A 24,021-nucleotide genomic window follows, 5' to 3' on the forward strand; every position below is an offset into this window, starting at 1 on the left:
GCTTCAGTCCCTCCCCACCCTCCCCCACCCCAAGCTGCCAGGAGCAGTTCTGGAAGGATGAATCGCAATGTTGAGTGGTAGAAATTTGTTAAGTCCCAGAGCATCATCAAAATCTGGAGGCTGACTCCGGGAAAATCGGCCTCCACTCAGAGGCTCATCAGGCAGCACAGCCCAGTGACTCAAACTCATTTTCCAGTATGCAGATCATCACCCCTCGCTCCTCCCACCCAGCCATCAGGTTTCCCACTGGGATTTACAGAGAGTGGGAAGGAGTTTCAAACTCCCAACTAAAAAAAGAAAAAGAAAGAAAAAAAAAGGATTTCAATTCAATTATGTGCCCCAGTCAGAAAACACGCTGTTGTGAATTGATAACCATCGTTGAGATTGAATCATGGACTCTTTTCCATCTTGTATTTACCGGGGGAAGGTGTGCAGTCACAGAGCGGAGGACGGAGGACAGCTTATTGGTGTTTGTTCACTCTTCCGACCGTATGGGTCCTGAGAATTGAACTCAGCAAGTTAGGCAGAGCCATCCCACTAACCCACACCTCATTCTAAGGTGTACCCCTCTTGGTACAAGAATTTTAAATATGTATAATGAAGGAAAAACATTGTTGGGGGGAAGGTACAATAGGGTGGCCTTCTAGTTTCAGAATTGAAACTGTTTTCTGCTGTTTTTGAGACAGTCTCACTGAGAAGCCCAGGCTGACCTCAAACTTGAGATCCTCCTGCCTCTGCCTCCCGGTACCGGAATCCCAGACCCTACCATTTTGCCTCATCCCCATTCTGAGACAGGATCTAGGCTGCCCGAAATGGCCTTGAACTTATGGTCCTTCTGTCTCTTCTCCCAGAACAGCTTGGGTGACACAGGTACACTACCATGCCCAGCTCCAAACTAAGACACTTTTGAAAGTGAAGGAGGGTGCTAGTGTTTACTGGGACATGTATGCACAATAAAAATATGGCAAAAAGGGCTGGGGAGCCAGGCATAGAGAGATGACCCAGCTCTCCTGGCATGAGGCCTGGCAATGTCCTTTACTTCCTGTAAAGTCCTTTCTCCTGCAGGCCTGGCTTCTCAGTAACTTTGCCAATGAGGCGTCCTTTTCCTGATGGCCAGGCTGTTCAGAGACTGCTGTCTCTGGCATGGGGCTCTTGTGGAGCTGGCCCATGGTCAGCAGCTGTGTGTGTTCCGTTCCCTCCTGGGGTCCCATTACAATCCTCCACATTTCCACCTGGCCAAGTGCCACTGAAGGAAAACAGCTCGTGGCACCAGGCAACAGTAGGGCACTTCCTGGCCTCCTGTGACCAGAGCTCTTTCCAAGAGGTTTCTAGTGGCACTCCTCAAAGAGGGCATCTGCTTCCCGCTGCACACGCTCTCCACCTGATGGTGAGCAGCTGGCCACCATGGAACAGAAAGCAGGCTGCTAACGCTTCCTTTTCACCCACTGGCTATTTGGCCTCGCTGTGCTGTGAATTCTGAAGTAGCAGGCACACACCATTGCCCCAGGGGGCTGGCACCCTCTAGGAAGGCACCTGGTACTTGGACACTTGGGTCATTTCTTCAACATCTCAAGTTGAGCGCTGCAGAGTCACATTTCTCAACCTTGACATGCTGGGTCAGACATTTTTGTTTTGTTGAGCCTGGTTGTATAACCCAGGCTAAAGTCACACTCCCTGTGTTGCTGAAGATGGTCTTGACTTTTTAACCCTTGCCTAGCCTCCCAGGCACATGCCCCTGCCACCCCATTTACGCAGAGCTGGGGCCTGTACCCCAGGATTTCCTACATGTTAGGCAAGCACTATACCAAGCTATATCCCCTTGCTTTTCTTAGAAATGGAATTTCAGCCTATAAGTCCTGCCTGCTCTGGGATTCAAGACATAGCCCAGGATGGCTTCATGGCAATCCTCCTGCTTTAAGTCTCCTAAGTGTTGGGACTGAGGGAACCACGACATCCGGTCATAGGTCAGAAAATTCTGTTTTGTTGAGGACTCCAGAGGACATTCAAGAGCATCCCTGGTCATCACTATCAGCTCTCTCCCTGCCACCCCCAACCCCTCTCACACCCTCATTTATGACAACAAAAACAACAAAAAACCCACTTCCAAACATGCCAAAGTCCCTGGCAGCAAATTCTACCCGGCCCCACCCCCATTTGAGAAGTCTCAAAGCCTAGGCCCACCTTTGAAAAGTTTGTGCCTTAGCCCCTAGATAATGCGCACAGAAGTGGTTCACAGCAGAGCCCGGAAGACAGCACATAAGCCCACAAGTGCTTCGGGACTGAGGTCCCATGCATGCTGCTCCTGCTCCATGCTGAACTCACCAGCCCTGCACTGCTGCAGATTCAGACTGGAAAAATGGCCAGGGTCTGAATGAGCAGGGCCACCCTCAGGGGTGCAGCGCTGCAGGCCTGCCAGCCTAGAACTCTGTGGTTACCCCTCCTTGTCTCTTTCTTCCATGGCAGGAATAGGAACACTTCACTGGGACCCAAATACTACTTCAGAGCAAGAGGCAGAGACCTGGCAGCATTTTTATATAGCTCAAAGGATCCTATTGCCCTGGGTCCTTTCAAATCTGGAGTTCCGTGAGACTGGTGCTGTCCATGACACCTGGGGTTGCTGACTGCAGCCCCCTGACAGAGGAGGGGGATTCGAGACAGGCTTGTTGTCCCAAGGTTGTGATTTTCCTGGCCGTCACTGTCACTGTTAGTTTAGAGGAAAGTTTTCTCATACAAAATGACTCCCAGGAGCTCTGTCAAGAACCAAAACACAAAACAAAGGAACAAAACAAAACGAAGCAAACAAAAAACCACAAACGAAACCCACCAGCCTCTCAGGAGGCCCAGAGACAGGATGAGGGTCTGGTGCGTGCCTTTGTTGTCTTTGCCTGTGCAGGCCACACCAGAGGGCCAGTGCCTGCCGCAATGCCAGCCAGAGCCCTGTCGATGCTGCCTCCCCTGGGCACTGAAGATGAGGCACCTGGAAGGGTTATTAGCAGGATTGGAACTCATCCCTCTGCTGGGACTAGATCATAATTACAGTAATTTTCTAACAGAGCTCGGCAGTAGGACTGTTTAATCAGCATCTGACTCCCCGGTGCTCCCAGCACTCATCACTCAAGGAGAGGAGTGGGATGGCTCTTAAAGAGACAGTGCCCGCCTTTCAGCATTCAGAACAGATGTGCTCTAATTGGCAGAATATATCTAAGTCTTGTAGCTTACAGCGGGCAGGTTACAGTGCCTCCAACAGACTTCTTGGGGCTCTCGCTATTCTAGGCCTTCGGCCCGAGGGTCAGGTTTGCTGGTGGGCCAGGATTCTCCTACTAACATAGTCACTAAGGGAAGAGACGCACAAGCGTACCATAGTTATCAAATGAACCAATGCGCTGGCCCGTTTGGACTGATAGAACGAGAGAAAAGGGGGTTAAGTTAGCTAAAGGGCAAGAAAGACTTGAACTTCTAGTGGGTGGTGAGAGGAAAACCCCTTACCAACTTTCCAGTCATTTCTTACCACCATGCAGTCTGCCCCTGTTATAACCCCGTACTGTGAAGTGCTGGCATCCTAGTACCACTATATTGGGGTTTCCCTCCTTTGCTTAGGGAACTAGATTCATCTGCCCTGAATTGGAAGGAAGCAACCTTAGTTTTCACTTGCTGAGCCAAAGCACAGGGCACAGGGCTCTTGCTCGTCTCTCCAGTGGCAGTTGCCTGTGGATGGAGTTGTTGATGGTATGGAGAGATTTGAGGTCGCCAGCTTACCCTCTATATCTAGTTACAGCCGAGGCTAGCCTGTCTCTCTCTCTCTCCAGACACCATCTCTCCTATGTCAGGACTGGCTCTGCGGGAAAGGCCAGAGGCACACTTGGTCTCTACCGCCATTTCCAAAACAGTTCCTTTAGAGAGGAGCTTGGGGGGTGGAGGGAGGGTTAGCTTTCAAAGTGAGCTGAGGAAACCTCTCAAGGAAGTATGGTGATAAAGAGACTAGGAAGCAGGGGGTGTATCTATAATCCAAAGGTTTCTGTGAGCCAGGCTCCACAGAAATGACTCCCTTCTGGCAGAGGCTGCCCTCTGCCCACACCTGAAGAAGGAAGTGACTCGGACTTCCCAGAGCCTCAGCAGCCTGCTCCTCTTGCATCCACAAAGGCTGGGTGCTCCAATTCCTGCAGCTTTCCTGAGTCAGGCCAGGGGTTGCTCTGATCCTGTATCCTGCTTCCATATTTGGCATACCCTTGCATCTTGTGACCTGCTTGCAGTCCTCCTATATTGTTAAGAATACTGAGCAAGTATTGTGGTATACACACAAACTCACAAGCACATAGCTAATTTAATCTCCTCTGGGTGAGAGGGAGCCTCTGAGCAAAGCTACCAGAGGTAGGAGTCATCTAGAACTCAGGAGAAGGGGACCTAAGGCCTCAGCAGCCAGCAACCCAAGGACTGTGTGAGGTTTACTGTTGTTTACTTCCTAACTCTAGCCTAGGATGTCCTGGAAGACCCTCTGTAGCCCAGGCTAGCCTGAAACACCCTCTGTAGCTCAGGCTGGACTTAAACTCACAGCAATCCTCTTGCCTCGACCTCTCAAGTCTGGAATTACAGGTGTGTGCCACCACACCTTAGTACTATAGACCTCAGAAAGGTCCTCCTACAAAGATCAGACACTCTGGGTATAGAAATGACACAGACAACCTCCAGGTCCCGGTTTACAAGTCTTACTCAGCCCAGGTTCCTCGGGGAGAAATGGAGTATGGCGCTCGCCTACCCTGCTGACTCCTACCAAGTCAAACATCTTCTACCAAACTGTTTTGACACCAGAACTTTCCTTCCTTTCCCGACTCCCCAATCTGAAATAGCCTTCCTCTTGGCTCAGTCCTCACCAGTCCCCTACCAACCACAGTGCAGATCAGGGAGCTGACCAGACTTGGGTCACAGAAGTAGCTGTGACTAAAGCAGGCACCAAACTTGCCTCAGAACTCAGATCAAAATAAAGAGCACTTTGATTCCTCCACACACAACTCAGTGGGCCACTCCTCACAGCTAGCGACTCATCTCTCACACAGCTGGGGTGGCTGGACTTTAGCACACACTGGGCAGAGAAAAATGAGGAAGGACTCCGGCGTTGCCTGGATGAAAAGGAATTTCCATCGATGCTTGCTGTTTTTCTGGTACGTGGGCCCATGCTATTAGGAAAGCTCTCTCCTTCGGACATCTTCTCCAGCCAATACCTAACTCAGCACAAGCCTGAGATGAGAAGGCGCCTGGCCTCACATTAACTGAGGTGCTGTTGTATGCACTGCTGCTAATGGATCATTAAAAAAGCTGCGAATCTGAGAAACCACAGCCATGTCTGAAGGAAGAGCCTGCTGTCCCAGCAGCCCGGCCTGCTGGCAGAGCTGGCTGCCGAGCACCAACTCCAGGAAGAGGGGAGAACAGGGGAAGGCCAACCCAGCTTGCTGTTTTTTGGCTGAGTAGGGAATTGACACAGACCACCTCCGGCTCCTGTCTGGAAGTTTTGAGATCAGAGAGCTTCAGGCACAGCTGGGTTCACAGCTGCACCATTTGGAGCATTGGACTCATTAATATTCATGAGCCATCCCCACCAATCGGCAGAGTGGATGCCATTAGCCTAGCATCTGTCGGGTTTTGTGAGGGTTGTGTGTGGAGTTTTTTTCCCTCTTTTAAATGAACTTCTTTTGACATTTTGGATTTGCCTCTGTAGGTTTTCTCTCCTCGCTTCGCTCTGATGCATCATATAAAGGGAAGACCCAGGGGAGGCGGGCAGGAAGGAGGGATGAACAGCAGCCAGGGCTTTGCATCTGCCTGTTGACAAACTTTATTTCTCTTTTAGCACCTGGCACCTCAGACAGGCTTCGAAGATGGAAACAGCATCAGGTAAATTATACCTAACAAGGTTCATGCCCAGATCTGTAAGAAGAGCCGCATCCTAGCTTCTAGAAAACCGTCCCTCCTGCAGTGGTGAACCTGAGTCTCTCACACGAAGCAGGAGAGCTCCAGTGCACAGTTCTATGGCGTTATTTCCACACTGATAAATTCATGATTTATGAAAGTAACTCCTGCCAGCTCTCACCCCTCCTTTCCTGCTACACCTTGTTAGACACAAATTGCAACAACAGTCTTAAATACTTGCATTTTATTTCAAGCCAAAGCCCCTCAACTCTCAACTAAATGCCATGACAGTCCCACAATGTAGGCCAGTAGTACCACAGCCGGGGTGGACCCCACAGCCAGCCGGGGTGGACCCCACAGCCGGGGTGGATGGCCAGAGGGAGAGAAACACACACAAAGCTAAGAGCAGAACAGCAGCCACAAGGTGAGCCCGGCACACAGCCCGCCCCAGCCCTCCAGCTAGCAGCCCATGCTCTCTGCAGATTTCAGCAGTAGGAGACATGAGCCACACTGCCTGAAAGAGAGCTTATGGCTCCTTATCTCCATCCCCGGAGTCCTCACTTCCAGGCTGAAACAAAGCCTGCGTGCCCCACTGACTGCGCCTTCCCAGGAATGTAGCAGTAAGCCCTGGTAGCCAAAGGCCTGGGGGCAAGGAGTTGTTACTAAGAGAGGAAAAGGATGGAAAAAAAAGGAGGGAGCCCACTTTAACCCTGCAGAAACACCAGCTCTGCTCTATAAGCCTCTGCCACAGCAACACCTCCGACCTGTTCCTGTCCCTCAGGCTGTGGAGGCTTTAAGTGCCTGCAAGCTCTCAGGCCCCACTCAGCCTGGCAAGGTCTTGGAAGATGCTGGAAACCTCAACAAATAGTCAGTCACATCGTGGCGTGGCTATTTACCGAAAGGCAGGGAGGTGGGGACCACACCTTCACCACTCTGTCCACACAAGGAGGCAGGCAAGAGGTCAGTCTCCCACAACCAAAATGCTTGCTCCAGGGGCTGCAGCAAAAATTGAAGGCTGCCACGAAGGGAAAAGAACAATAGAAACTTTCTGTTGGGACAGTGTTCAATCTGGCAGCTAGAAATCTGCCATGAAGGGGTTCCTCAAACTATTCCCCTGTGGCTGTTCTCCTTAAACAAACACCTGAAGAAACTCACCTCCTGGGAAAGCAAAGACAGTTCTATTTAAAACCAACTGCTTCTGGGCCCGTGCTTAACTCACAAACACCAGTGTGGCCTTTACTCCCATGAAGGAGATATAGCAGGCAGCCACAACCTCTGCATAACCAACCTGAGTAGATCTGAATGAAAGATGTTCAGCGACCTGACTTCCCCTACACCTGCCCTGTCCCCAGTCCCACCTGAATGTGACAATGAGCTGTATCTTCCCCCACCCCATCCAGAAGAACACAGAGATCAGCCCCAGCTCACTTTCCCCACACTGTGTCTAGCTGACCAGGATCCAAAGGCACAGAATGGTCCACTGTCACAGTCCTTCTCGAAGGCTGGGACACAGAGAGTCCCTCATCGGGTCTTGCAGGATCACAGCAGGCTGGCGAAGAGCTGGGCAGCGGCATGGGGCTTTCTACGGATGGGCCCTCAGAGTCGATCACTGGAGCCCACGTTTCTAAGTGCTCCTTCTCTTCACTGAGAGGTGGTGATGGGGAGTCCTTCCTCCCTGACCTTGGAAGAAAGCAGCAACTGGGAAGAAAAGAGAAAGGAAAGGAAAGATGGGCGTGACTAGATGATAAAAATGGAGACTCGCATAGACAGATGAAGAGATCCCACAACCATTCACTGAAGCATTCAGTCATAAAAACGAATGAAATATGGAGATGACAGAATTGCTCAGTGGGCTACAAAGAGAAACCCTGCCTCTAAAAAACAAAAAATTTAAAGCATTATGCTGAATACACAAAATCACGTGCCATACCTCTGTGTTTGAAATATCTAAAACCAACTGGGCGGTGTTGTCGCACGCCTTTAGTCCCAGACAGGGGCTGGCGGATTTCTGAGTTCAAGGCTAGCCTGGTCTACAGACTGAGTTCCAGGACAGCCAGGGCTACACAGAGAAACCCTGTCTCAAAAAACCAAAAAAAAAAAAAAAAAAAAAAAAAAACCAAAAAAAAAAAAAGGCAGATCCAGACAGAAATTAGACTACAGTTACTAGGGGCAATGGAGAGCCTCTGCTCACCGATGCATCGTTTTTTCATTCAGAATAGGAGTACAGTCTAAGCGCTGAAGATGTGGCTGGGAGGTGTGAAGCCCCAGGCTTCATTCCCATCCAGAACCACAATAATTAATTAATCAATTAATTTTTTTAAAAGAGCCTGCTATGGTGATGCACACCTTTAATCCCAGCACTCAAGAGGCAGGCAGATTTCTGTGAGTTTGAAACCAGCCTGGTCTACACAGCAAGTAGGTCTAGACAGCTGGGGCTACACAATGAGACCTTGTCAAGAAAGGAAGGGGAAAAAGGGAGAGAGAGAGGGAGGGAGGGAGGAGGGTTCTAAAATTAACAGAGTGTTATTTAGGCACCTAGATCCCTGAGCTCAAGTCTGAGACAGAAAAACAGATCACCAAAAGAGGAAGCATGGCATGGGATACAGTGACCTCCGGGCCAGTATGGGCCACAAAGTAAGAATCTGCCTTAAACAAAAAGAAACAAGCCAGCCAAGGAAGCCTTCCCCTTCTTTCTCCCTGAGTTTCAACAGGACCTCTAGGTCCCCATTCAAGAAAGAGAACCAGGCCTTTCCAAGGGTACCAACCCTGTGACATTTCTTTCCCCAACACGTGGGCATCCCAGTGGGTGTCACATGTCACTGGGTACCTAACGGCTCCTACCTGTTAAGCTGGTCTCCTTTAGCCAGGTGAGAGGTGCTCTGCCTCTCCTCCTGGGCCCAGCCACAGTTCGACATAGCATAGGAAAGAATGGCGTCAGACACTGTCATGGAGCCCCGGCCCTGGACACAAGCTTCAATCTCGGGCACTGAGAGCTGGCTTTGGAGGAAGAGATGCAACTGACTGTCTGACAGAAGAACCACGCTCTGCAGGACCCTGCAGCAACAGAGAGTACACCACAGGACGACAAGTAAGGCAGCATCCTCCCCTCCCCCAGCCCATGGGGCACTGGAGATGGGAGAATGAAAGTAAAGATCTGTGCCCTGCCTCCATAATGGTGGCCTGTCCTATTGTCCACTCACTTTTCTAGGAAATGCTGGAGACCTTGACGTCGCTTCTCAATGAACTCATCAGAGCTGCCAAAGAAAGTGGACTTCCCAGGAAGTTCCGGAACAGGCCTGTGGAATCGTAGTGTAACACCCAAGGTAAATAAACATCATCCCAATGCCACCCAAAAGGATTCCTGAGACAGAGGGCCAGTTAATATAGCTATCTTTTAGTAAAGGGGCTTGACAGAGCTAACACTGATGTTAGCAGCATAACATTGATGGTATGCTCTATGGCAGGCACTTTGCATTAAATATCCACAAACATGGCACTAAATCCTCCTAAAAACTCCATGTGAAAGCCATTAGTGTTTTAAGTTCTCCTTTTAGAAAACCAGAAAGGGGACATGAAACTCCAGTGTCACACAAAAAAGCTAGCACCCGGGTCTATGATTCCAAACCCACGCTGCATGGCACTCCACCTAGTATGCCCACTTCTAGCACCACATGCTTTTTAGTTCTTTTTATTTTGGAGGTTGGGGGGAGCTCTTAATATCTTATTGTTTATTTATGTATACATGCTTGTTTGGTGTTAGGTACACCATGTGTATATGATATTCATAGAAGCCAGAAGAGAATCAGATCTCCTGGAACTGTAATCACAGGCAGTTGTGGGCAAACTGATGTAGGCTGGCCAAACCCAGGTCCTCTGCAAGCGCAGCAAGTGCTCCTAAGGACAGAGCTATCTCTCCAGCCCCTTAGGGGACTTTCTGACACATGTCCTAGCTGGCCTAGAACTTGCAGTAATCCTCCTGTCTCTGCTTCCTTAGGATTTCAGGCCTGCTCCATTACACCCAGCTCTCCTACCTTTGTGCTCCACACTGGTGTGGGGGAGTGTGTGCATACACATAGTGTGGAAGCCCACTGTTGATACAGGGTGTCTCCCCCAATCATTTGCTGAAACCGAGTCTCTCACCAGAACTCATCAGTTAGCTAGCCTAGCTGGCTATGGAGCCCCGAGGATTCCCCGTCTCTGTCTCTCAGCTCTGAGATCACAGGCTTTTTACGTGGGTGCTAAGCATCCGAACTCAGCTCATGCTTTACAACCATTTTACCAGCATTCACCTCCCCAGCGCCAGCTCCATACAGTAAAATGCAGACCGCTGGGTCCCTTCATATGAATCAGAACTACTCCAAGGCACACACATTGCCATGTGCCTATAACAACCTCAGCCACTCTGCGAGCTCAGGTGAGAATCTGGGGCATTTGAGGCCAGGCTGGAGCTATACATACAGGCTCTATCTCAGAAAACTAAACTAAACTAAACCAAAAGAGTACTCCAGCCCCAAAACTTTCTAAAAATAAGGTTAAGTTGTGGCAAGTTACTGTTAAACATTCTCAGCTTCTGTTATAAAGCACACAGAACATTTTTTTTATTTTAATTGTTATGTGGGAGGAAAGGAGTCTGTGTTCATTCCCCCCCCCCCCCCCCCCCCCCCCCCCCCCGTTCATACGGCTTTGCTAGGTCACATGGCTTGAACGGAGGGAGAATTGCTGGCTTCCTTTCACTGACTTAAACACCTGAGTGCAAGCATTTCTCAAGCTCCTCAGCCTGGTACGTTCTAAGTTCTTCTCCCTCTAAACCCTAGCTCCCTTGGAATCACCCCCAGAATCCACTCAGACCTGAGAAGGCACGAGAGCAAACTCACACCAAGCCGGCGTTCCTCTGTAGCTGCTTCCTCAGCCACACAAACTCACGGTAGCGCCGTCGCACACAGGAGGTCTTGGCAGTGAAGGCCTTGCTGTTCGTCTAGGGGAGAAAGTCCGGAAGAGGGGTTTAAACTTCACCACCACCAGCCTCATTAAGGGGACCGATTCTATCAGGTTATTGGGTCCCTGACCCACATGCCACCAGACAGCCTGAAGGCAATTCTGTTTCCCCCTCAAGCTCTCCCTCTCCTGACTCCTTGTAAATCTTCTGTCTCTGGGCTGTAGGGAGCACCCACAAATCATTTCTACCTCAGCACAGCCCATAGCCCTGCAGATGACCCCATTACCGAAGCCTGACTCACATGGAGGAATATCTTATAATCCACGTAAGAATTCCAGGAGCCTTCATTCTGCACCCTGGGGTCCTGAACTCGCACCGTGATCACCTCCTGCAGGTTAGAGAAAAAAAAAATGCTCCTTCACCTTCAGTTCCTCTCAGTCACAGGAGAGAATGTTGCCTGGTTTTGGCTTTGGAGGCCCGGCTGGCAGGAGCTCACTAGGTAGGCTGCACTGTGTGGCAATCCAAGCGCGTCTGCCTCCTCAGCCCTGAGATCAAGGAGGCACCACACCCAGCTAGCATGGCAGCTCTGACCACACAGCAGTAACCAGGGTTTCTTAGTACTAACTTTCAGCCATCTCTCCAACAAGCATTTCCTAAGCACCAGCACATGTCAGGCACTGACATGGCTAAGATAGAACATAATCAAGAAATGAAATTCCCTGTTCTCCAGAATATTGCAGTGCAGGCCTATGACCCTACCTTGGAAGGCTAAGGCAAGAGAAGCAAAAGTTCAAGGCCTTACCTAAGGCACTTGGTGAAACTCAATCAATCAATCAGTCAGTCAGTCAGTCAGTCAATCAATCATGAGCTGTGGACAATGGCTCCCTCCTGTAATCCCAACACTCAGGAAGAGGCAGGAGGATTGCCATCAAGTTGAGGGTCAGCTAGGCCAAATAGGACTATACAGTGAGACCCTCTCAATAAATAAGTGAAGATAAAAAGAGAGCTAGAAATATAAACATATGGCTCAATGCTAGAGCTGAGCACTCACAAGGCCCTGAGATCAATGTGCACGGGGAAAGGGTAGACAAATATGTAAGAAAATGTCGGGGGCTGGAGAGATGTCCCAGCGGTTAAGAGCACTGACTGCTCTCTTCCAGAGGTCCTGAGTTCAATCCCCAGCAACCACATAGTGGCTCACAACCATCTGTAATGGGATCAGATGGCCTCTTCTGTTGTGTCTGAAAACAGCTACAGTTTCACATATGCATAAAATAAATAAGTCTTTAAAAAAAAAGAAAAGAAAATGTCCTAATGAGCCCCATTTCTGAGGTGATAACCAAAGCCTTCAGTTAAAAAAAGCTTACATTCTAGTACATTCCAACCAATGGAAGGATTAGTCAAAATGGAGGCTCACTTCTCAGCACACACAACTGCTACTCCTTCCCTTCTCCTAGCTTTAACGTGAGCAGGAGAGAAACATCAAGAGTACTAACGGGGAGAAAGCACCGCAGACTATGCTCTGCCAGCTGTGTCCCCTCCTAAGCGGCCCACCTGCAGACCCTGCTCACCTCCAGCTCCTGGTTCTCCAACATCCTATGCCAAAAGCCCATCGGAAGAGAACATCTGAGGCAGAGCAGAGACAAGGGAAGCAACACAGTTAGCATGTCCTTCCCAGGTTCTCTCAGAGCAAAACCCCCAAAGTTTTTAATAGATGTCCTTTGGGGAAATCCAGGTAGGTAACTTTCCCCCAACCCCAATTATGTGTAAAACTTGAAAGAGGAAGCGGGGAAAACCCACATTAGTTAGCCAAAAGCTAGAAGCCCTGGGGAATTCGCCTCCATTTAGACTACTGCCACCTCGATCTAGAGCTCCTAGGGGCATGAGGAGAGTGTGTTGTGGCTAAAGAGGCAGGTGGGTTCCATGGTAAAACTTCTGCCCAAGGACTGTGGCTTAACAATCTTGTGATCGCCGGGCAGTGGGGCGCACACCTTTAATCCCAGCACTTGGGAGGCCAAGGCAGGCAGATTTCTGAGTTGGAGGCTAGCCTGGTCTACAGAGTAAGTTCCAGGACAGCCAGGGCTACACAGATAAACCCTGTCTTGAAAAACCAAATATATGTATGTGTGTGTGTGTGTGTATACACACACACACAGGAGATATATATGATATATATATGATATATATATCATATATATCTTGTGGAACAGAACTTTGAAAAGGAACCTACCAGCACCCCCTCCTGGCTGTTTAGAGACAACTAAGTCCTTACAAATACCAATCTCTCTTTGTCTTGCTAACCAAAGTCACCTCCTACAGGTGAGTGCTCCTAGGAACACCCAACTGAAGAGGCCAGACACAGTTTACCACCCTTCTCTTACCAGCTCTCCAGACCTGGAGCCAACCACTACAATCAACTGCGATCCTGACTCGCCATCCGGCTTGTACCTCTGCCCAAGCACCCCACAGCTTCTCAGGTCAACTCAGGATGCATTCCGCTCCTTTGTAAAGATTCATTAAAGCCTAAGCCACTGATTTCCCCCAGTGTGGTAGTTTATGCGTACAGCGACATCGCCCACTCCAACAAGGGGACCATGAAGGCTGTAGCACAGGGTTACTGGATTCCAAAGGGGCCCATGATGTCGCCTTCTGTTAAAATACAGCACTAATCTTGTTACTCCTAGAACCACTCCAACAGCATCCGCCCTGGCTGCCACCTCCACCCCCTTCCTCTCTCTTAAGAGCAGAACAATAAGGTTTAATTTCCCTTTCCAATTTACCTTGAAATGAAAACTGACTTCAGCCAATATGTACTGCCAACAAATGATGCGGGCTGGCTCCTGGGAAAACAAGACTCTCTCTAAGCTCTCCCTCTCCTCCTCCCATGCCCATTCGCACACCCACTCGTTTTTTACAGTCCCACAATTAATTTTAAACACATTCTCTTATTAGTTCTGCTTTACCATTAGAAGAGAGCATAATGAGCTTCCGTCTATTTTATGTTTTGCTAACATAGGGCTAATGTTTCAAAGGAAAGGGAACTCGTTTACGGCATGAAATTAGCAGAGCAAACAGCCTTTGCAATTCTTTCCAATATCCCAGAAGGTCTCTCTACAGACAGACACTGCATGCAGGGACAAAGCTACACGGCAGATGACAAAACGGAGCTGAACTGTGGAGCAAACCCAAGGTTTTGTGATTCCAATGCCGTAATAAACAGCATTCTTGCTGACAGTCCGATTTTTCACCCGCAGCAGTCACCGCCTCCAGGAGGTCCTAAACTGAAATGCAGGAAACCTCAATTCCCCCAATAACCCAATAAGGCAGTCCAGACGGAAACTGACAAAGGTCTGTGACCAAAACCAACAGACTTTCTATGACTACTAGCCTGCTGGGATTCCCCCCTCTTCTCTCCTTAGGCACTTGCTGAACAGGCCAGCAGAATAACAGAAAGTTAAATATTCTGAAGTGGTTTTGTGTTCGGTTTGGTTTGTGTTTATAGTACAACTGAAAAGATGACAAGAAAGAAAGTCATCTACACACTTAGGGGAGATCACACCTCTCTGCCTGAGGGGGAAAAAAAAAGTCTGTGAAATTCAAGACTCTGGTTCAATAACTATTTGGTGTAAAGAGTATTGTAGGGACCTGCAGCACCCCCATGTGGAATTTTTTTTCCTTTATTTTGGAACTAATGTCATAGAAACGAATAACCATAAAGCGACTTTCAAGGCATTCCAAGCCTCCTGAGACTCTGTAGGCTCAAGGCTAAGTGTAAGGGGCACTGAGAAGGTTCCGGTTGTCAATTTCCTTAAGACACTGAAAACTGCAAAAACCAGGCTCCTTTTCTAACAACCACTGCTCTCTGTCAACGTCCTTCCCAACGACACCACTCTTTGGAAGAAAATGGAGCTCAGTTCCATTCCTGAAGAAACATCAAGTTCTTCAACTCTATGACCTGTCCGAAGAGGTGGATCTGTGCATCCATTAAGGAAGGGCAGAATCCTACAGAACTTCCAAAGGTTAGGAAACTTGCTCAATGCTCACTACACTTCCAGGGCCTTTTCCATCCCATCTGAAGTGCTCTTTGCTTCCCTCAACAGTACCAGCACCGACAGTCCTGGGGAAGAGCCAAGGGTTTTGGTGTGTACAAAGTTTGACGCGTTGTAAAGCTCACAACTGCTAATTCAGGGGAGCAATTCAAAGCCTTCTCATTTTCTCTGTCACTTAAAGTACTTCAAGGGACACGTTAAAAACACATCAGACTGTAAAAAAAAAAATTGCGCCAAGGAGCCTCCCGCCCTTCCTTACTCCTTCCTGAGCCTTTGGTGTCAGCAAACAGCCAGCAACTCAAAAACTTCGCCTTCCTAAATACCCACAGGTGTTCGAGGAAGCTGTTCCGCCTGACAACCTGTCCTGTCCTTCAAACATCTGTTTTCACTATTCAGTCGGTAACCCACTCCTTTCACCTGCAAGTAAAATGGTCCTTCTCTTTTCCCGGCTAAACTCGGGACGGAAAGACTATTTTCAAGGTATACTGAAAAGCCAGGCTTCCTTTCTTCTTGAGTCCCAGCAAGCCCGCACTTTCACACCGGGCGGTCAGACAGCACCTTCCCTGGAGCGTCAACCGAGGCCATCACTCAAATGCCACCACTACGGCTCAAGCCGACATCCCACTCCCAAGCAGCACCTACAAGCCGCCGCCCCGCCCACGCCCCCTCACCTGAGAGCAGCAGCAGCAGCTCTCCACAGCGACACCACCAGCACCGCACCGTACAGTTCGATCCCGGCTTCTTCTTCCGGGTGAGCAGCCGGTGCCCCGGTGCACGACGGGAGGCGGCTCCCGACGGGCCAATCCTGAGTGTCCAGGACGCCCCACCCCTGCAGACCAGGGCTCTCAGTGGCGATCGCCGGTCAGCGGAGGCTCTCCGCCCCGCCCAGGCCTAAGCTGAAATCTGCATCTTTCCGGAAATCGCTAGGGGGCGCGGGAGGCGGAGTGCAGAGAGCGAAACCCCGCGAAGTCCACTCCGGTGCCGCGTCCCGCCCACCGCCGTCAGGCGGGCCAATCAGCACTCAGGAAACATCTTTTAAAGGCCTGCGAAAGCATCTTGGGATCCCAAAGATCTGCAAAAGAGCGATTAGGGTGGGAGGTTTCTCGCGTTCCTGAAGCCTTACGAAGATCTCGAGAGTCCCGGTTTGAACCGCAGAGGTTGCAGTTCCCTACCTGAGATGCCACGGGCACTGCCAGTTAGATTTGGAAAACCCTCAAATTATCCCCACACAAAAACAGACGAGAAAGTTGACAACTCAACAGTTGTCAAGCCCAAGGCAGGATCATGCAGTTAGTAGTAAACAAGAAAAAGCCGGTGAAAATGCCAACTATAGAGATATCTAAAATCCTCTTAAGCCAATGCAAGTGGCTCATGCCCGGAATCCTAACACTTGGACACGTAAAGACATATAGTGAGTTCCAGGATACAGAGTAAGGCTGTCCGAAAACACAAGTGACAAGCCTCTTTGATCTGTTAAAAAGTTAATTTTACATCTGTAATCCCAGCACTTGGAAGTAGAGACAGGAACTGAAGGCCAATGCCAACTACATAGTGAGTTTCAGGCTACGTTGGACTACCTAAGACCCTGCCTCAAAGAGTTCAGCACCCACAAATGTACACAGCTCACAAATTCCTGCAACTCCAACTTCAATCGATCTGATCAAACACCAAAAATGAACTTTATTTCTTTTTATTTTGCGTAGCTGAGTGTTTTGCCTATAAATATGGATGTGTACCACATGTCTACCTGAAACACTCAGAGGCCAGATAAGGGCCTTAGCTCTCCTGGTACTGAAGCCCGGCCGTGGTGACGCTCGCCTTTAATCCCAGCACTTGGAAAGCAGAGGCAGGCAGTTTTCTGAGTTCGAGGCCAACCTGGTCTACAGAGTGAGTTCCCCAGGACAACCAAGGCTATACAGAGAAACCCTGTCTCGCGAAACACCTAAAAAAAAAAACTCCTGGAACTGGAGTTAGAAATAGTTGGAACCATTTGTGTGTGTGTAAGATCCAAGTAAATGGGGACATCTCAGAAAAACACCAGGAGGCATTCCTTAATAAGATAAGCTCAGGAACTTTAGGAAGGTAGCAGGTAGAGGAACTCTCCAGAAGTGAAAGGCTAATTAATATTCCTCAGATCACAGGGTGAGAAGAAACTACCTGCAGGTGGGGGCACATTCTGCATCTGCAGGGTGGACCTTTGCCCTCCTTCAGAGCAGGGAAGTCCTTGCCATCTCATTTCCCTAAAGGCCAGTTTAAAAAGTCACACTGTTCTACCAATCACATTGTGTCTAATGGCTGTTGCCCTGAAAATCTTTTAAAAGTTCACTGAACAAGCTATGCAGGGGTCACCTCCTTTCCTGAGGGTCGGAGACGGCCTCAGTGCAGTGAAATAAAAATCCTCATGTTCTTTGCATCGATCAGGCTCCATGTGGTTCACTCAGGGGGTCTCCGATAAGCTAAGGCTCATCAGAGTCTTACAGGTGCTGTGAACTGAACCCTTGCTCCTATACAAGAGGAGAAAGTACTCACAATCTCTATGTCATTTCTTTTATCTCAAATCCCCTTAAAAACTTATGGGCTCTAATAAGAACGTGGGTCAGATGAAAACCCAGCACTACACTGACTGTGGCCTTGAACTACTCCTAAATATTTGTAGGGCCAGTGCAAAACAAAATGGTAGTTACCTGTCCAGATGGATGTTATTCATGGAACTCAAAACAGATTATCTCGGGCCTTTGGTCTCATGATCCCTTTACCCAAACTTTTAAAATCATAGGGACATCTAATAGCTTTTGCTAGTGTAGGACAGTCACTGACTTGGAAATAAAAGTTGAGAGATGGAGGCACGAGAGACAGTACACCAGTTAAGAGCATTTGCTCTTGCAGGGGACCTGGGTTCAGGTCCCAGAACCCACGCAAAGGCTCTCATCCAGCCTTCTGACACCCTCATGGGCACTAGACTCATGAGGGACACTTGACATGCAACAAGGCACTCATAGGCATAAAACTAGACCCTAAAGATAAGTAAATAGATACAGCTGAAAAATTACAAAGTAAAAATGAAAATAATAAAGGATTGCATATTAACATATTTTATAATCTGTATTTTCAAAGACAAAGAAGAACTGTTCTGTGTTACAATCTTTGTAAATCTCTTTAGTATCTAGCTTAGTAGGAGTCAGCTGGACTCTTATTCACTTTTTCTTTTCTCTTTTATGCTCTATTGTTCTGGTAGGTGGAAAATAACAAATGTTATTTCGGGGAAAAGGCCTCTTTTCCAGCAGATTTCTCCAGCAACTCAGAATACTCCTTTGCATAACAAAACACATCAAATAGTACTCCCCTCCCCATCTCAGTCTCTGCTTTCACTTTGAGATGAAGTCTACTTATCCAGCCTGGGCTGGCCCAGAACTAACTATGTAGACCAAGGTTACCTCAGATGCACTCACAGGTGTGTATGTACTATTTGTGTATTCTGGTACCCAAGGGAGACTGGAGATTGTGGGAGGGTTTCGAGCCAGGCTATGTATTATAATGCTAATGTAAGCGACTGGTCCAGTTAAACAAGCTTTTGTTGTGCAAACCTTGTTCCCAGATTTCAAACTATTGGTTAAATAAAATTAGCTACAGCCAATTACTGGAGGTAGGTGGGGTTTGAGTTACCTGGTTGGGAGGGAGAAGAGAAAGGAGAGAGGAGAGATCCAGTAGAGGAGGGAAAGGGGGAGGGGAGGAGGAAGCCGCCACGAGGGGAGATGGACCATGAGCACGTGGCCAGGGGAAACAGCAAATATCTTGGGTATATCACCAGAGAGGTAGCCAGGCCAGCAGTTAGAAGAGTAGATTAGGGATTAACACCCACCACCACCACCACCAGTAACTGTAATAAAATAGCCATAGTCTGAGTCTCGAGTCTCGTTTATTTGTAAACTAGTTGGGGATAAGCTTTTAAAGTGGCTGTACTACAGAGGATATCAAGACCTCTGGAACTCATCCAAACGCAGATACTGGGAACCAAACCCTGATCCTCTGCAAAAGCAGCACATGTTCTTAAACACTGAGCTATACCACAATCTCTCACCAAGTATTGGTCCTTTAAAAGTTGGATGTAGGGCTGGAGAGATGGTTGCTCTCCCGAAGGTCCTGAGTTCAAATCCCAGCAACCACATGGTGGCTCACAACCATCCGTAATGAGATCTGACATCCTCTTCTGGTGCGTCTGAAGACAGCTACAGTGTACTTACCTATAATAAATAAATAAATCTTTGGGCCAGAGTGCATGGAGCCGAAGCAAGCAGAGGTCCTGAGTTCAATTCCCAGCAACCACATGATAGCTTACAACCATCTGTACAGCTACAGTGTACTCATATACATAAGATAAATAAAGAAATCTTTAAACAAAAAAAGTTGGATGTAAAACAGAATGGAAACTGTATCCAAAATATGAGCTCAAAAGTCAGATGTGGTGGTAGATGCTTGCAATCACAGCACCTCTTCCAAAGCTGTACCACAAAGATTGCCTTACCTTTGAAGCCAGCATGGGCTACACAGTGAGTTCTAGAACAGCCTGACTTACAGTGTGATAGCTTGTCTGGTTCCCATGTTGATGCATTTCATTATTCTTATTTATTTATTTTTATTTTATGTACATGAGTGCTCTATCTGCATGTACACCTGCAGGCCAGAACAGAGCATCAGATCCCATTACAGATGGTTGTACCATGTGATTGCTGGGAATTGAACTCAGGACCTCTTAACCACTGAGCCATCTCTCCAGCCCTGAATTTAAAATAATCACATAAGAGGCTTGTGAGATAGCTCAGTGGCTAAGTGCATTTATTGCTAAGCCTGATGACCTTCACATGGTGGAGGAGAGAACTAATTCCAACAAGTTGTCCTCTTAACTTCACAGGTACACACATGGGGTAGGGAGAGAATACATACACACACACACACACACACACACACATCCACAACATATATATAGATATAAGTATAGATATATAGATGTAGATAGAAAGGTAGACATCATAGATAGATATAGCTAGATATCATAGATACATAGATAGATGGATAGATAGATAGATAGATAGATGGATGGATGGATAGATAGATAGATAGATGGATGGATGGATGGATGGATAGATGGATGGATGGATGGATGGATGGATGGATGGATAGATAGATAGATAGATAGATAGATAGATAGATAGATAGATAGATGGGTAGATAGCACTGAAGTCAGAAGAGAGTTTTGTAGTATCCCCTGGGGCTGGACTTACAGGTTATTGTGAGTCACCCAACATGGACAATGGAAACCAAACTCAGGTCCTTTGCAAGAGCGGCAAATTAACCACTGAGACATCTCTCCAATTCCATAAAAAGCCTTTTCAATCATGTTAATATCAGTACTGGTCTCATGAAGAGCTTGTCAGACTCGCTATGGCAGATTCCACAGTTCCAAAGGTAAAATTTTTGCTTGAAAGAAAAGACTTCCATTTCCTTACACGGCCAACTCTGTGCTCAAATAACTGATTTTACTGTCTCTTTCCCCTTGTCTTTTTTTTTTGGGGGGGGGGGCGGGGTAGACTTTTATTACATAGCCTAGGCTCTCCTAAAATTCATAATTCTCCTGCCTCAGCCTCCTAGATGCTGACATTATATGTATGTGCTGCCCTGCCTAGAAAATTTTAACTGTTAATGTTAGGACCAATCTTTATACAAAGCATGCTAGGAAATAACAACCACAGTTCCAAACAACTGGAACAATCCACACTCAAAAATACTCAAAACATTGAGCACCAGTGCCTTGTTACAGAGATTTCAGGCAGGTCCCAGTCAGAATGCAGACATGCTAAAAAAATACCTCCAGACTTTGTGTCTAAAATATATTTAAGGGCCTGGCAGTGGTGGCGCATGCCTTTAGTCCCAGCACTTAGGAGGCAGAGGCAGGCGGATTTCTGAGTTCGAGGCCAACCTGGTCAACAGAGTGAGTTCCAGGACAGCCAGGACTATACAGAGAAACCCTGTCTCAAAAAAAAAAAAAAAAAAAAAATCACAAAAAACCAAAAAAGCTAGACCTACTGGCACATGCCTATAATCCTAATCATGAGTTCTAACGTCAAAAAGATCCCACAACTTAAAAAGAAAGAGAGGAAGATAGAAAGGTAAGAAAGAAAGAAAGAAAGAAAGAAAGAAAGAAAGAAAGAAAGGAAGGAAGGAAGGAAGAAAAAGACCAAAAGCATGTGGTTTAGGGCTGGAGAGATGGGTCAGGGGGGTAAGAGCACTGACTGCTCTTCCGAAGGTCCTGAGTTCAAATCCCAGCAACCACATGGTGGCTCACAACCATCCATTATAAGATCTGATGCCCTCCTCTGGGGTGTCTGAAGACAGCTACAGTGTACTCACATATAATAAATGAATAAATGGAATAAATGAATAAATAATTTTTTTTAAAAAAAATAGCATGTGGTTTAAAAGTACATATTTTAATCAAACTCTCAGGAAATCAATGTGAAAATCACACAAACCAGAGGAGATGAGAGAGAAGAAATGTCTCTTAAAGGCATTACGTTGGCCGGGCAGTGGTAGTGCTTGCCTTTAATCTCAGCATTTGGGAGGCAGAGGCAGGAGGATTTCTGAGTTCGAGGTCAGCCTTGTCTACAGAGTGAGTTCCAGGACAACCGGGCTACACAGAGAAACCCTGTCTCAAAAAAACAAAACAAACAAACAAACAAAAACAAAAACAAAAAAAGCATTACATTTTATAAGAAAGCACATGTTAACCCCAACATGAATAAATCTCCATCAGCTGAGTTTCTGTTAGCTGGCCAAGCTGGGCCTGGTGGCTCAAAGCCTAGTGATGCTGATTCTTTAGAGGATGAGGCTGGAGGAGCTGGAACTCAAGATTATTGAACGGAAAAAAATAAAAATAAAAAATAAAGAAAAAGGAAAAGGACATGACTAGGTGTGGGGGAGGAGAAAGTTTATCGTGGCTGAAACAGAGAAGACAGACAAAGGCAGAGACATCCAGCAGAGTTGCATGCCCCTGAGCCATGTGAAGGGAGTGCTTGGGAGGAGGGGGAGGCATAGCCAGACCAAGAGGCCAGGACAGTAAAGGGTAGAAAAGACCTAGTAACCAAGACGGTTAGATTATATAGGAGGGAAGTGCAGCTAGAGGAGAGACAGCCCAGCTCCTGCCGCCCTCAGTCTCATGGCTGTCCTTAGTGAGTTTTTTGCTAGGGCAGCAGCTTCAGTCGGAGGCCAGGCTCAACCTTGTGAAGATTGCTGAAGCAGCTGCCGACTCCAAACACTCCTGTTTGCAGGATGCTTAGCTTGACCCTCTGCTAAGTGCAGTGTCTTCCAGCACAAATAAATCCCTCAGATCCCAGAAAGTCTGCTCCTCGTTTTAGTCACATATCTTGAAGTTTCCCAAAACACTTTTCAAGAACCAGTGAATATTTAAGAGAACTAATCCAAAGGCTGAACAAAAGCTTCTCTAGAAAATATTCATATGTATACATATAATGTACAATCTTCTACTTGCCATGGACTTCTATTTCACAAGGTTTAACTATTTTATATACACTGGCTTACAGTAAAACAGCATACAGAAAGGAAGCAAGGAAGAGAAAAAAGGAAGGAAGGAAGAGAGACAGGAAGGAAGGGAAGGCTGCTCTCTTAGAGGATCCAGGCTCCATTCCCAGGACCCACAGGGCAGCTCACAGCCATCAGTTAACTGCAGTTCCCCCAGAGATCTGTCGCCCTCTTCTGGTCTTTGTGGGTACTGTATGCACATAGTCCACATGTGCTTAACGGTACACATGAAATAAACATGAAAATAAATCTTTTTGAAAAAGAAAAGAAACCTGGCCATGGTGGCGCATGCCTTTAATCCTAGCACATGGGAGGCAGAGGCAGGCAGATTTCTCGTAAACCTTGTTTCAAAACAATAACAAGAAAGAGAGAAAGAAAGAAAGAAAGAAAGAAAGAGAGAGAGAGAGAGAGAGAGAGAGAGAAAGAAAGAAAGAAAGAAAGGAAAGACAAAAAGAAAGGAAGAAAATTGTATTCAAGTGAAACAAAGAATTCCCAAAAGCAGTGTGGAGAGAAATGCTTTTAAAGTTCTGTACTTTGCTCACGTTTTAAATTACACCTTAGAACACACTGTTTAGAGTGGAGTGGCGGCAAGGGCTTTCATCTCAGCTCTCTAGAGGCAAGCAGATAGCTGAATTCAAGAGGCTACCCTGGTCTACACAGTGAGTTCCAGGACAGCCAAGCTTTATAAAAATAACTAGTATTTACTGACATCATTGTCACGTGTGCAGAAATGCTATAAAGTGGGTCTATAATAAGTTTTATGGGTTTCTTTTTCCCCCGCGGGTTCGGAGACATTAGGGAACCTTCCCAGGGTTACACTGTGGACAAAGAGCAGAGACAGACTTTGTCTGGATTCCGTTATATTTGCAACATCACATTTCCTTTACTCTTCCTGTGATTTTCTTGATTTCTGTGGTTTTCTTGAGTTCTCACTCCATCGCCCTCCATAGCCCAGTCTGGCTTTGGAACTCACCATTCTCCTGTGTCAGGCCTTTGTGTGTTAGGATTGCAGGCTGTGCACCGTGCCCAGTAACATACTGCTACTTTTAAAGGTCAGAGTCTGGGAAGTAAGGCGATTAATTCCAAATGCCTTCCCACCCTCCACCCCACCCCCATCCTGTTCCCCACCCCATCCTCCTCTGGTCACATATAGTCCTGGCTACCTGGACCTCACGTCATAGATTAGACTGGCCCCAATTTTATGGCAATCTTCCTGCTTCTGCTTCTAGAGTGCTGGGATTACAAACTATCACATCCAATCTCTTAGCAATTTTCAAAATGGATATTGTTAAACAAATATCTTAGGTTTGTAAATTCGAGTCACTTTTAGCAGATTTTCAGATTAGCATAAGCCACCATTTTCAGATTAGCATAGTGGTTTCACTATGTAGAAACCAAAGGTAGAGTTTGGCACCCTGAATTCCTTTCTTCTTTCAAATTTATTTATTTTTATTTTATGTGCATTGGTGTTTTGCCTACACGTATGTCTGTGGGAGGGCATCAAATGCCCTGGAACTACAGTCACAGTTGTTAGCAGCCACGAAG

General features: G+C 47.3%; 1 protein-coding gene across 3 annotated transcripts in view; it reads right to left on the reverse strand.

The window, feature by feature from the left end:
- Snx11 (sorting nexin 11) overlaps window positions 1-15,670 on the reverse strand; it is an 18,638-nt gene extending 2,968 nt beyond the window's left edge. Inside the window, exons 1-8 of one of the 3 annotated variants that reach the window (XM_031354489.1) lie at window positions 15,555-15,670; window positions 13,615-13,674; window positions 12,406-12,460; window positions 11,136-11,222; window positions 10,773-10,873; window positions 9,099-9,194; window positions 8,740-8,952; window positions 7,327-7,596 (exon numbers count right to left, since the gene is read on the reverse strand). In XM_031354489.1, coding sequence (XP_031210349.1) covers window positions 7,327-7,596; window positions 8,740-8,952; window positions 9,099-9,194; window positions 10,773-10,873; window positions 11,136-11,222; window positions 12,406-12,447 — 809 coding nt within the window. In that variant the 5' untranslated portion in view covers window positions 12,448-12,460; window positions 13,615-13,674; window positions 15,555-15,670. Of the gene's footprint in view, window positions 1-5,800; window positions 7,597-8,739; window positions 8,953-9,098; window positions 9,195-10,772; window positions 10,874-11,135; window positions 11,223-12,405; window positions 12,461-13,614; window positions 13,675-15,554 lie in introns of those variants that run through there. The other 2 variants (XM_031354492.1, XM_031354490.1) reach the window with 2 other exon arrangements.
- Between the last annotated feature and the right edge of the window lie 8,351 nt (window positions 15,671-24,021).

The sequence above is a fragment of the Mastomys coucha genome, unplaced genomic scaffold (genome assembly GCF_008632895.1).
Source record: "Mastomys coucha isolate ucsf_1 unplaced genomic scaffold, UCSF_Mcou_1 pScaffold5, whole genome shotgun sequence".
Classification (NCBI taxonomy): Eukaryota; Metazoa; Chordata; class Mammalia; order Rodentia; family Muridae; genus Mastomys; species Mastomys coucha.